We start from the raw sequence: 14160 nt of genomic DNA, 5'->3' as shown, positions 1-14160 counted from the left end.
TTAAAAAATCTGAGAGTTTTCGGTCAGCCAATCTATGACAGAATTAGAGAAATAAGTGACTGTGATAAACTTTAATAAATGAATGAATATGTTGTGGTTAAGGAAATGCGTGAACTAAGGTTATCTTAAGGCAACAATGAGGAAGACGAAATTATTGAAACTATATTTACATGATGACATGGTAATAAAATAAACAGAATAATGAAAAGAACTAATAAAGGGGTTTATGACCTGCGCAGAAATAGAAGAGTAGATGAACGAGGTTGAACAGACAAAACTTTTTATCTGAGCATCTTCTGAGATTCGTATTCTTCGGCAGAGGTTAATCATCAAATTCTCAAAGCTATGATATAATGCACGACATTGTAGGCCAGTTTAAGTAAATTTAAAGAATGGAAGGTAAGTAGTAAATGAAAAGACAATCACTTAAATTAAACATTGTCTATTTAATAGCTTTCTTTTTCTCTTCTGATAAACATTTTCAATTGAATCAAGTGATTTTAAAGACTCTTATATTTCCATGAACAAGCAAATACTTCTCTGTCATCTATCAAGAAAACAGAGGTATCACAAACATCATATATATATATACACATAAAAAAAAAATATATATAAAGTATGGTACATAATTTTTAAAGTTCTGATGTTATTTACAGCCATATGTAATGTATAAATGTCAATAAGATGTGTGTTGTAGGTGATGTGTATGTGGAAAAGAGGAAAAATGAGCTCAGGTGAAATGAAGGTTGGGTTTGTCCTAGCACAGGGTGCTATTGATGCTATTTTCCTAGTGAGTATTTAGCTATGAGCAAGTCACTATACCTATCATTTGCCAATCTGGAGTAAACTCTTGATAAGGAGCCATGTTCTTTAGCTTGGAAGTCACTTAGAGAACTAAGTGTAAGATGAATGGGTTATGAGAATTGTGTTAGGCATGTAGAGAGGTGTTGCCAGGAAGGTTAATACGGTAATGAGTTCCATACAAGGAATTTAGTGTGTCCCTTACAGCAGGGTTCTCCACCCTTTTCTGTTTAGCTTTCCAGGGTCATACGAGAGGAATTTAAGATTGGCTGTCCAAGGAAACTCATGTATGCTGATGATCTATTTCTTATAGCTAATGTAGTGAATATCTAGAGAAGGAAGACCAAATGCTGGAGCAAAGCCTGGCTTAGAATCAAGACTTCAAAGTAAACTCAGCAAAGTTCTAGTTAACAGAAAATAAGGGAATCTATTGCTATTTAGATGGTGGCTACACATGATATGCAGAAAAGGAGAAGGTAGGAATCCCACGTAGGCTGACAGAGAAGGCAAAATTTGTGAGTGGAACATGTACAGATGTCGTTAGCAGTAAGAACACCAGTAAAATATATTCTTTCAAGTACTTGGAAGGCGCCATAAATGTAGTTGGTAGCTTCTGTTACCTAGGTGGCCTAATTAACAGTGGAGGTAGGGGGGCTGTTTCAAAAGAATAGCAGCTCGAGTAAGAATTGGTGGAAATAGTTCAAGAGCAATTACTTCTCCTTGATACAAAGGGATTCTCTCTGAAAGAATAGTAGATTATATAATACTTTTATACAATGTGCAATATATATTAGCGATAGAGGAAGCATTCATACTGAGAGGCAATATTTATCCCCACTGAAACGTGGATATTCTGTTAGAACAAACTTTACAGCGGTAGATACCATGAAAGAAACTCTCGTATTAGTTTTTGGTACAAAATGCACTCTTGTTTATATCACTAGTGGGGAGATAAATCCCTGCCACCTCCAGCATTGAGACCACCAGATCACATGTTTTGACTTTCCTTCGTCTTGTCAATAATGGATGCTCAGCTGCTAGAGATGGCAGTAACTCATCTCCTCACCATCAATATACAGAAAAAACAATGACAGAACAGGTGCTGGTGTCTTGATTAGCCAGTGAGCTTGTTAAAAAATATATATTAGCAACAAAGGCAGTATTAATTACAAGAGGTAATATTTATCCCCAATTAAACGTGGATGTTCTATTAGAACAAAGTTTACTGTGGTAGACATCTTGAGAGAAACTCTCATATTGGCTTTTGGTGCAAAATGCAGAGAATGTGTAGAAGCCAGAAAGATTGTTGTTCTAACTAGAATTTTGCATGTCAGCTCACTGATGGAGACTCACCAAGACATAACAATCTCTGGCTTACAGACACAAGGTGATCTCTCTTTGTCTATTACACCACAACTGCCATAGCCAATGCTCTTCTGAACCAGCAAGTCACATACCAACTCCACCCATATCTACTCAACATACCTGTCTCTTGTCATCTCATCACTCCTACTGTCTCACAACCAAACTCTACTCTAACCACAAACAATATTCAGTCCCTCCAAGCATAAAACCTCTGGAAATCCTCATTCTTTGCTAGTATCTTTTTTTTTTTTTGCTGCTGACATCCATTTACAAATATATTGCGCAAAAGAGGAGATTGTGCTGATAAAGACATGTGGTGCATTTGAAGGGTGACTCGAGTGAAGAAGACCAGGGAAGATATAGGCAGAAGTGGTGAAAGCTGAACTTGGGATACTGAATTTCAATGAAGACAATGACAAAGAACTACAACAAGTAATGATACACTTGTCCAGCCCCATGACCAACCAAGTGAAAATGGATGTCAGAAGGATAACGATGATGATGTAGGTATAGGGTGCAGGCAAAAATCCTCTGATTCACCATCCTTGATAAACATTTCAACAATGAGCTACATGAAGATGCCATTACCACTTGCCCAATTCCACTAGGGCCACACCAATGGCTGTGTAAAATATGGAAGGTTTTTTCAGCTGCACCTTATATGTCTGTTTCAGGAGTAAGAATTTTAACAAACAACATGACTAAGATATGAAATGTTTTAAAAACTGTGATTAGTTCAATGTGTGTTGTTTACAAGGTTTTACGTTTCTTCTGAGGTGGCTCTTCTTGGGTGTTTTCTGTAGACACAGCAGGAACACTGAAGCCAGGAATCTGAAATATCACAAATAAAGAACTGATAAGTAATATGGAATCATTGTTTTCTGGGCTTTAAAGAACTCTAATCACTGGAAGAATGACAGTATTTATATTTAACTAGTGGGACCCAGTGAAGCTTCAACATTTTCTAAATGTTTTGTTTTCACTCGTTATGTTTTCACTCATTTCTCTATCTCCCCAGCTTCATACCAATTACCTCCACTCACTCTTGTATAATATGAGCAACCTCTAAAGCAAGAAATTTATTTCAGCCTCTTCCTTCATACTCTAACATTCATCACCTGGCATAAAGCTGCCTACCTCAGAATTGTAGGATCATAGTCTTGCTAGGTACATGTCAACATACCATCACTTTATCGTGCTGCTACTGTATAGATCTCTCAGAGATTTAGAAATGTAATATTTCTATACCTTCCCATGTCCAAGTGCATAGAAACATGTTAAATATGCTTGTACATGCATATATATATATTAGCTAAATCGTATAGTATACAACTGGTAGCTTACTGGTAAAGCATGTTCACTTTCATAGTGTTTGTTGGGTGTTTGATTGATAAGGAAGATAGAAGATACAAGAATGTTAAGTATCCCACCATGAAGGATTAATGCTAGATGGGTTCACTTCAAAATATTTCTAAATGATTAAAATATTGCGTTTAACAAAAGCAAAAATAGAAACATTTCCTGTAAAAAAACTTGTATTTTTTGTCGTCAAGTTACTGTCTAATCAAAAGGTTAGAATGTCTTCCCTTTCAGGATTAAGTTATTTTCAGAGTATTTTCCCATTATGCATTGTTTGGAGTTTTTATAGCCCGAAAACCCCTAATATTTCAACAACCAGTTGTCTGATTTATGTGAAACTTGTTTTATTCCTTTCGTATTCACATTTCATGGGGGACCTAATTCATAGTATTTTCCCCATTATGCGCCAGTTTGGCTGGGTAACATTGCAAGCAAGCATCATTCAAGCTCACTTTTAAGGTATTATATATATAATCATCAGTAGATCATATATCCACAAAAGAAACCCACTCTAAATGTTAGAGTAGTAATGTATTTATAGGTAGTTGATTATAGCATTTTATAGATGCAAAATTATTTGTCACTCTATGACTGGCCATATAATTAACTTCCTAAAAACACACACATGTATGTATGAATGTATGTGTGTGTGTTTGCGATGATTCAATATGATTCGATGTACTTACCTTTGGCTCAACAAGATCGAGGTGGAGCCTCAAATGTTGTACATTGGATTTATCAATATGAATTTGCACAGTGACTTGATCAAAGACTTTCAGTACAACATCTTCAGCTTTCATTTGGTATTTCTGAAAAACCATATTTTTATTTATAATTAATCAAGCAAGATTTATCAAAATCTAAAACCAACACCAAACAAATTTTATTTCCAAAAATATTTAAAAAAATTTAACACTTGGTTTTAACCTGCTTGAGACTACTCCAATTTCTATAATACAAAACTTATTTTAAAGTTTTCATATTTAAATTAAAATCGTCCATGATATTGCAACAAGCAAAGTAGCTAGTTAGAAAATCTCTATAAGAGATGAAAATACTAACTATACTGAGAAGTAATGTTTATCTCCACATTGATATGACTGTTCCATAGGAATTGACGTAACTGCCATTTTAAACCTCATCTGGAGGGAAGAGGCTCCCCCTGGAGTTAAAAACGGTAGTCATGTCAATTCCTATGGATCAATCACATTGATGTGGAAATAAACATTAGTTCCATGATAATTTTATATGAAACATTTTTGGATAGATCTTAAACCTTTTGTGTTCAGATTACCCTGTCAAATGTAATGCTTATCTATACACATTGTTTGGAATTACTGTAAAAACCCATGTAATTTACGCACTTATTTTCATATGCTAAATACAACTAAATTGAAAACTCTTTTCCCCCTGGCCACATCAGCAATTCTGAAAACTTTTGGGTGCAAATTTTACACGAGTAGAAGCTTTTTTTAACAATTTTTATCCTGAAAATCACCTGCATAAATTACACAGATTTTTACGGTAATTATGCATCATATCATAGCTTCGACATCTTGATAATGTGATTGTTTATTTTTTTAGTATGACATTTTAGGATAGGTGTGTGAAGCTAGGTCTGACCAGTTTGAAAATAAAGTAGGTAGAATATTTGGGCCGAATATGGCCAGTTTAAACACTAGCTTATCTCTTCTGACACCAACCTGCTACAGACTGCTCCTGGGCCTATGATACAAATTTCATATCTTAACCCTTTTGTTACCATATTTCTGCTGAAACAGGATAACCATTTTGCTTTTGTTTCAATTGATTTAAAAAAAAAAAAAAGGATTTATTGAAATAACTATGTTGCTATGAAGCAGGTGCTTTGAATATAAATTAACATTGAATTTGTGTTATAGAACCAAAGGTGGTCTCAGGTGGGTTGGCATCAAAAGGACTGAAGTGATCTTCCATCAGAATTTCATGTTGATTTATGTTCCTAATAAGGCAGTGAGCTGCCAGAATTGTTAGCACACCAGGTGGAATGCTTAGTGGCATTTTGGCTGTCTTCACATTCTCAGTTCAAATTCTGGCAAAATCAACTTTACCTGTCATCCTTTTGGGGTCAATAAAATAAGTACCAGTTGAGTACTGGATCAATGTAATCAACTTACTGCTTCCCCTGTAGACAGTATATTTCAATACAAATAAGGTAACAAAACAATTAATCCTGAAAAAGTTATCTATTTCAGTAAATCCTTCTAAATTCTTAACTATTTCCAATTGTAACTAAAACACTGGTTATGTATTTCTTTTGAAATATGGTTATAAAAGGAATAATTTGAAATTTAGTTTAATATCTTTTATCATTTACTTGTTTCGTTCATTAGTTTGTGGTCATGCTTTGAATGAATAGACACCAGTTACATTTTTTTAAAGCCTGGTACTTATTTGATTAGTCTCTTTTGCTGAACTGCTAAGTTATGGGGATGTTAACATACCAAGACTGGTTGTCAAGCGGTGGTGATGGGGCAAACACAAAACAAACATATAGATATGTGACAAGATTCTTTCAGATTCTATCTTCCAAATCCATTCAGAAGGCTTTGGTTGGCCTGAGGATACAGAAAATGACACTTGCCCAAGGTGCTGGGCAGTGGGACTGAGCCCAGAACCACATGGTTGGGAAACAAGCTTGTTACTATAGAGACACACCTGTGCCTATATTTATAAAGATTTATGAATTTATTTTTTAACTGATGACAAAACATTAATAAACATTAAAGAATAAATTTCAAAACTTTCAGAAAAATAAATTTTGCATGCAACTATCATTCTACTTCTTCTACACTGATTTTGGAATGATAAAGAAGGTTTTGAGCTTACCTCATCATCAAAGACAAGAATTGAACTCTGTTCTTTTTTGATGTAAATGGTCCCTTCCAAGCCATATTTTGGAATAAGTACTTGGATAGCATTTTTACGTACAAACAGAACGTAACCTTCTTCATCGCATCTCTTTTCATTGAAGAATATCTATAAAGAAAAGACAATTCATATAGCAGCTATCTAATTAGAATTTAAAATATATAAATTTCAGGAAAAAAAAAAAATGACAAAAAATTATGAGTTACTTATACTGGGGGTAGAAATTCAAAACATATTTCTTATTTCCACAGAAACAAAAATACAATATTAGCATATTTCATGGAAGTTTAAGCTCAAGATAGAAGACTTAGCTCTAATAATATGCAACAAGGAAATGATTTCATTAAGCTGTCAACTAATCGACACACACACACACGTATTCTGTAAAAAAAAAAAAGACAAAGTAGGTTCTTCTTTGGCACATATTTCCATTTACAGCTGACTGGAATGGAGCAACACGAAATGAAGTGTTTTGCTCAAGAACACAATGCACTGCCCAGTCCAGGAATTGAAACCATGACCTTACAATCATGAGTGCAACACCCTAACCACTAGGTCATGCGCCTTCTGTTGCATAAAATGAGATCTTGCTTCACTAATTTGTTTAAATGAAAAGAAGATTCCCATCTCACGTTTTCCAATGCTATTATATTGTTATTTGTTTTGAAAATGAACTAGAGAGAGAGAGAGATAGATAGAGATAGGAAGTCTGCCTTGCTTTTGTGAAGCAAAACATACCATTTTCCATAAATCGTGAATGCAACTGTAGTTAAGTCTTAGCGATGTGAATGATATGTAGTAATATTTAAGAGCAATGATATCGTAATAAATATCAGTAAAAGAAAATAACATACATGAGTGTGAAGATTGACAGATGTTCGAGAAGCCTCTTGTGCCATTTTATGACGGTAGTTGCAATGAAGACAAGTATCCTGAAGAAAAGGACAAAAAAAATGCATCATGTGATTTATTATTTTAGAAACTTTCCAAAATTATTCTTATTTTAAAAAATAAGAAATTAGAAAACAACAAAAAATACTTTAGAAATAAATATTTTCTTGATGTTCTTCTTTATTGCTTTTTACCCCATCCCTTCTGTCCATATTCATCCCTTGTAATGTTGGACAGCCCTAAACCACCTCTCTTACACAATGCACCCTTACATCTTTTAACAACCCCTCCTTTCTTTTCAATAACCTGTCACTAGTCCCTTCCATCTCTTATCCCTTGTCATACCTCCTCCATCCTCTTCTCTTACTTACCCAACCTCACTCATCTACCTAGGACCATCACCCACTTTTTCAGGGGTCTCTTCAAACCTTTACCTTTTCGTATTATAAGGTAATCACCACAATTGCTGGTGCCACAAAAAAAAAAAAAGTACTCAATACACTCTGTAAAGTGGGTGGCATTAGGAAGGGCATCTAGCTATAGAAACCATGCCAAAGTAGACACTAGTGCATGATAATGTCCACTTTTTCATGCTTGCATGGGTCGGATGGAATTTCTACAGTTGGATGCTTTTCCTGTTGCCAACGTTCACCTGTTTTCAAGTAAGGTAATATCTTAGCTAGACATGTTTCCATGGAAGATTGGAGATGACAGACACTGCTTGCATGACAGTGATACTCATTTACAACTACCATGCAATGTCAAGGCAAGGAGACAGCAACACACATGCACGCACGCACGCACGCATGCACACACACACACACATCACAAGTGTCTTTCAGTTTCGGTCAACCAAATCCACTTACAAAGTAGAAGATGCCATGTGGTAGGATAGAACCCTAAACCATGTGGTTGAGAAGTAAACTTTTTATCACACACCCATAGCTGAAAGTAAAAAATTAGAACAAACCTGAAGTTTGGTTTTATCCAACAAATCTGGATAAGATGCATCAGCGCCAATAGCAAGGGCCAACAACCGATGTACTAATATATCAGGATATCTGTAATAGTTGAAAGATAAAAAAGCACGAAATAGATTACAGAAATAAAACTGCAGATATTAACGAAAATTCATTCATCAACTTTAGCTTCTCTGGAGTAAAACAGAAATATCATGCTCTCCCCAAAGATAAACAGGAGTAAAAATTAATAGTTTTTCAGATGTCAAATAAAAGCATTTAATAAATTCTTAAAATAATGAACAGATAATTGCTTTATCAATAATCATTTTTTATCTTTCCCTTGCTTCAGTCACTGGACTGAGACCATGTCGGAACACCGACTTTAAGGGTTTAGTTGAACAAATTGACTCCAGTATTTATTATTTAAGTTTGGCACTAATTCTATCAGTCTTGTTTGTTGAACTGCTAAGTTACAGGGCTGTAAATAAACTAACACTGGTTGTCAAGTGTTGGGGAACAATCACAAACATACACACATAAATATGATGGGCTTTCACACATTTCTGTCAACCAAATTCACGCACAAGGCATTGGTCAGCCTGAGGCCATAGTGGAGGAGACTTGCTCAAGGTGCCATGCACCGTCTTAAAGGGTTTTTGGTGAACGAAATCAACCCCAGGACTTATTCTATCGGTCTTTTTTGCTGAACTGCTAAGTTACGGAGACATAAACACACCAGCATTGGTTGTCAAGTGATGGTGGGGAGACAAACACAGATGCACACACACACACACACAAATATATACATATGTATACACATGATGGGCTTCTTTCAGTTTCTGTCTACCAAATCCACTCACAAGGCTTTGGATAGCCTGAAGCTATAGAAGAAAACACTTGCCCAAGGTGCCACACAGTGGGACTGAATCTGGAACCATGTGTTTGGGAAGCAAACTTCTTACCACACAGCCATGCCTGTGCTTATGGAAACAAAAGGGTTAAAAGATGAGAAAATATAATTTGAATTCTAAAGCTGATTTTTAATAACTTTCCTATAAATTCAAGTAAAAGGATTTTTTTTTCTTGTTAATGTTTTTCAAAGATATTATAAGCCAATTAATATAATCACGAAGAAGGAAATTAATAATCTTGAATAAAACCATTTTGCTTCAAATAGCAGTGTTGCAAAAAATATCATTGAGGCAAATGCCACCATGAATCAAGGTTTGCAAATTGGCCATGCCCTTAACTTTATAACTGTATCTTCAACTGTTTGACTCACTAGTAATAGCACCCAAGCTCCTTCAAATCAAATCTTACCATCTTAAAAAAACCCCAAACAAACAACAAAACAAAACAAAAGAACATATGAAACAATATACAAACAGTAAAGATGGTTACTACTAGAATGTTGTTGATCATAATTCTGCAAGTTACCAAATTTGTTTTGTGCAAGAGAGAAGCCGATATCATTAGCAAAATTGGAAAAATCAGCAAATTGAGCATTATTACAATGGTGTATAAGACATGAGAGGAGTAGAGTAACTGGTTTGATACTATGGAAGAACAAGTTATCTACCTTCTAATAGGTGAAGTAAAATGAGTATAAATGGCTGTTGCCAAACCATAATGAACAAATTCAGATTCTGATTGTGTCCCACTGCAGAAATACACAGCCTGCATCATACAGCGAGTTGTCATCATACGCAACATTATATTGGAATTGTCATCTTCACCCATATTTGCATTGTCCAAAGAATCAGCTAAAGCCTTGCTTGTGGAACAGTCCATTTCAATTTCCTGTAAAGAAGTGAAAGAGAGAATGACAAAAAAAAAAAAATGCTGGCAGTAAGAATTGTACCAAAGAATTAAAATGATGAAAAAAAAGTCACATTCAAGTTGTAGTAAAAGTTCTTTTTCTCCATTGATATAATCAACATCAACATCATTTTTATGTCTAGTTTTCCAGGCTAGCGAAGGCTGCACAGCTCATCGTTCTCATCATAAAAACGTCCACAATTTGCTGGGGTAGATTTTCTACAGCTGGATGCCTTTCCTGCTGCCAACTCTCCTGTTTCCAAGCAAAGTTAATATTTCTTAATGGCTGGACATGTTTTCACAGAAGACTGGAAATGAGGGACACTGCTTGTATAACAGTGACATTTGTTTATAACTATCATGCAATGATAAAACAAAGAGAAACAAATACTCACACAAACATGCATAAACACACACAATTTCCATCTACCAAATCTACTAATAAAGCCTTTTTTAGGTTCAGGGCTATGGATGAACACATTTGCCCAAGGTACCATGCAGAGGGAGTGAACTTGAAACCACAGTCTTATTTCAGTAATTCAGTAATATATTTTACTACATGGCACAGTCCTTCATGAGATCCTGCATCCTAATGTTAGACTTCACATCCTCCTCTTCCAAAAGCACCTTCCATGTGCAGTTTTTGACACTTTTCACTCATAATCATCATTCATGTTTGTCGTAACCCATTGCTTGTGTAATCATCATCATCACCACCCAAGACAATATGTTTTAAGGAAGGGAAATGAGAAGCCATTTCATCCTAGCCTTTCCTGAATGTATAAAAAACACACAAGTAAATGGGAAGAGATGCAACCAGAATCAAACTTAGGCCTCAAATTCAGCTCATCAGGAACTTTCATCTATGTTACAGCCTTGATGATGATCGTGATAGCAGTGATGGCAATGATGAAGACAATGAACTGCTCTCACAGCTGGATGCCTTTCCTGCTACTAACCATTTAACAATCATTTAAGTATTTTGCTGCATCCCTTTATGATGTCAATTTAAATCCAGTAGAAGATAACTTCACATTCTCTCCTCTCAGATTCAATAAAATAAGTACTAGTTATGTACTAGAATAGATTAAATCAATTGATACTGTCTCCAAAAACATGAGGCATTTTGCTTATGACAGAAAGTATTATTTTTCTTTGAACTTAGATTAGGTAATTTAGAACTATGAGCAAAGCAAGACTTACCCTGGAGGCTGCTGCCATTATCAAAGGTTTGAAGTTGGAGATGGGTGGTGCAGGATGTCTACGTAGAACAGCAAATTCTGCAAAAGTTTCGTAGATCTTTTTAGCAGCAGCGATATTGCCCAGCAACATGAATTCTTCAACCATTGAGTTAGTGTCTCTGTGGATAAAGTGATGAAAATTAAAATATACAACAAATAGAATGCACATGCCAGCATGGAAAGTGGACGTAAAACAATGATGATTATGAGGATGATAATATATATATATCTTTTATCTTTCACTTGTTTCAGTAATTAGACTGCAGCGATGTTGGGGCACTGCCTTAAAGAATTTTTAGTTGAATGAATCAACCCCATATATATGTACACATATAAACAGGAATACACACCAGTAGCATCACGATCGTTTTATTTCTTTCTGCTCTTCTAGTGTCCTCTGCATTCAAGGCCCATGTCTCACTACCATGTAGCACTGCAGTTCAGATACAAACATCATGCAGTCTTCCCTTCCCTCTCAGGGAAAAGATCTTTGTTGTTAGAGGTGGTAGTATCTCCCTGAACTTTCTCCAACCAATTCTCACTCTAGCTACTATACTTTCAGAGTAACCACCTCCCTTGCTAATTATATCTGCCAGGTAATAAAAGCTATCAACAACTTCTAGCAAGCCATCTGGACATTTAAGAGATGCAATTTCCAGTTTGCTGAAATGAACCACTTCAGTGATTCTCCCACATATGAAGATTCCATTTTCTGCTAATGACTCCACTACATCTCTTGTGTGTCCATAGCTTACATTGAGTACAGTGTATGGAATTTATGCCTATTCCTTTTCTGTATAACGAGCAAGGCTATTTCCCTGCAGGTACCAGAGTCCTGTCTTCTTTCCTACTTACAAAAACCTTTGTCTTTGTTACGTTTAACTTGAGGCTTCTCAATATATATATATATATATATATATATATATATATATATATATATATATAAAACCAATTGCCAAAATTTTTTTATATTTCATATTGATTTGATCATTTAGGTTGTTTGATTTGATGAGAATGTCAATGAAAGAAGAGAAGTGCAGTTGAAAAGCTTGAATGATTGACTTCCTCTAAAAGAGAGATGAAGTTTGCTGAAAATTCTTTGTAACAGCATATATATATATATATATATATATATATATATATACTGGGTCATCTCATAAATAATGCGATTTTTTCAATTGCATGAACTAAAAGTTGGAAGGGGATGGGATAAACTATCTGCATCAATTTGCTATAAAAGCAGGTAGTAATTTTACCTTGTGCTTATTCTTAGTGCAAGTTTTGAAGAGTGCAGTTCGATTTTAACACTTATTTTTTCAAAGCTATAATGGAAGTGACAAAGGAGCATATTTGACATATTTTGCTCTATGAGTCTAATAAAGGCAACAATGCAACAGAAAGTGCAAGGTATATTAATGCAGTATATGGGGATCAGACAATAAGCATAAGCCAGTGTCAGCGATGGTTCCAGAAATTCTGAACTGGAAACTACAGCCTAGAAGACAAGCCCCATCCTGGAAAATCTTGTAGAGCTCGATGAGTATGTCCTACAAACCCTGGTGGAACAAAATCTAACTGTGACTGTTGAGGAACTAGCAGAGAAGCTTCGATTTGCTCATTCAACCATTCATCGACACCTGCGTGCCATCGGAAAAGTAAGCAAGTTGGGTCAATAGGTTCCTCACAAACTTTCTCATCCTTATCGTGTGCAGAGAGTGAATGTGTGCTCTTCTTTGCTGTCACGTCTCATGAATGAACCTTTTTTGGACTGAATAGTGACTTGTGAGGAGAAATGGGTTCTCTATAAATATGTCAAGTGCTGAAGATGGTGGGTAGGCAAAGGAGAAACACTGGCATTCCAGGCTAAAGAAGGTTTTCACCCACGTAAGGAGTTGTTATCTGTTTGGTGGGATATGAAAGGTTTAGTCCACTTTGAACTTTTAAACCCAAACCAAACAATAACAAAGGAGATCTACTGTGAGCAGCTTAAGTCAGCGCTAGTAGAAAAACGACCATCTTTGGTTTCAAGACGAAAGGTGTTCTTCCATCAGAATAATGCTTGGCCACATACGGCAAAGACGACATTCCAAAGGCTGGAGCAGTTTGAATGGGAAACGATGCCCCACCCACCATATTTGCTGGATATTGCCCCATTTAATTATCATTTATTCTGCAGTCTTCAAAATCATTTGGATGGAAAAAAATATGAATTCTGTAAACAAGGTCAGAACAGTACTGGAGGAGTATTTTTTGTCATGGACAAGTGAATTTTGGAAGAGGGGCCTTGCAAGTCTACCAGATAGATGGAAGAGCATTGTAGAAAATGAAGAAGAGTATATTTTAGATTAAAAAAGAATTTTGTTTATCTTAATTTTGAAAAATAAAAGAAGTATAAAAAAAAAACGCATTATTTACGGGATTACCTAATATATGGAACTGCATAATACATATCTATTTCACTCTGATCCTTACTTTACTTTTGACAACTGGAAAGTCCTTATATCCTTGATTGAGGATATTTCTTCATGTTCATATTTTTCTGATTTTTCCTTCTTTGATGATGGAATACCTAGCTTATGGAATCCTTACTCAATATCATGATCCACATGCTTGGTTATTATAGAAACAGCTATAAGAGACCCTATCTGTTTGTATTTTCTATCTAAACTAAATGTTTACGAGTGATGCCAAATGTTTTGCTGTTACATTTCTTATTTCTATCTATCTATCTGTCTATCATGGAACTTTCTTTCTCTGATGGCCGTTTGACCAATTGACCGTAACATTTTTCCTCCTCCAAGAGGTGAAGAGTT

General features: G+C 35.4%; 1 protein-coding gene across 1 annotated transcript in view; it reads right to left on the bottom strand.

Moving 5' to 3' along the window:
- Positions 1–426: 426 nt before the first annotated feature.
- The window catches only part of LOC106881652 (exosome complex exonuclease RRP44), a 33949-nt gene continuing 20215 nt past the window's right edge, over positions 427–14160 (bottom strand). Inside the window, exons 17-23 of the mRNA XM_014932116.3 lie at positions 11310–11466; positions 9868–10088; positions 8297–8387; positions 7290–7367; positions 6394–6543; positions 4212–4334; positions 427–2997 (exon numbers count right to left, since the gene is read on the bottom strand). Of these exons, the coding sequence (XP_014787602.1) occupies positions 2917–2997; positions 4212–4334; positions 6394–6543; positions 7290–7367; positions 8297–8387; positions 9868–10088; positions 11310–11466 (901 nt within the window). The 3' untranslated portion in view covers positions 427–2916. The remainder of the gene's footprint in view (positions 2998–4211; positions 4335–6393; positions 6544–7289; positions 7368–8296; positions 8388–9867; positions 10089–11309; positions 11467–14160) is intronic.

The sequence above is a fragment of the Octopus bimaculoides genome, chromosome 9 (assembly GCF_046866305.1).
Source record: "Octopus bimaculoides isolate indiv1 chromosome 9, ASM4686630v1, whole genome shotgun sequence".
NCBI classification, from domain to species: Eukaryota; Metazoa; Mollusca; class Cephalopoda; order Octopoda; family Octopodidae; genus Octopus; species Octopus bimaculoides.
Note: the sequence above shows the minus strand (reverse complement) of the source record. Positions and strands in the feature narration are given on the sequence as shown.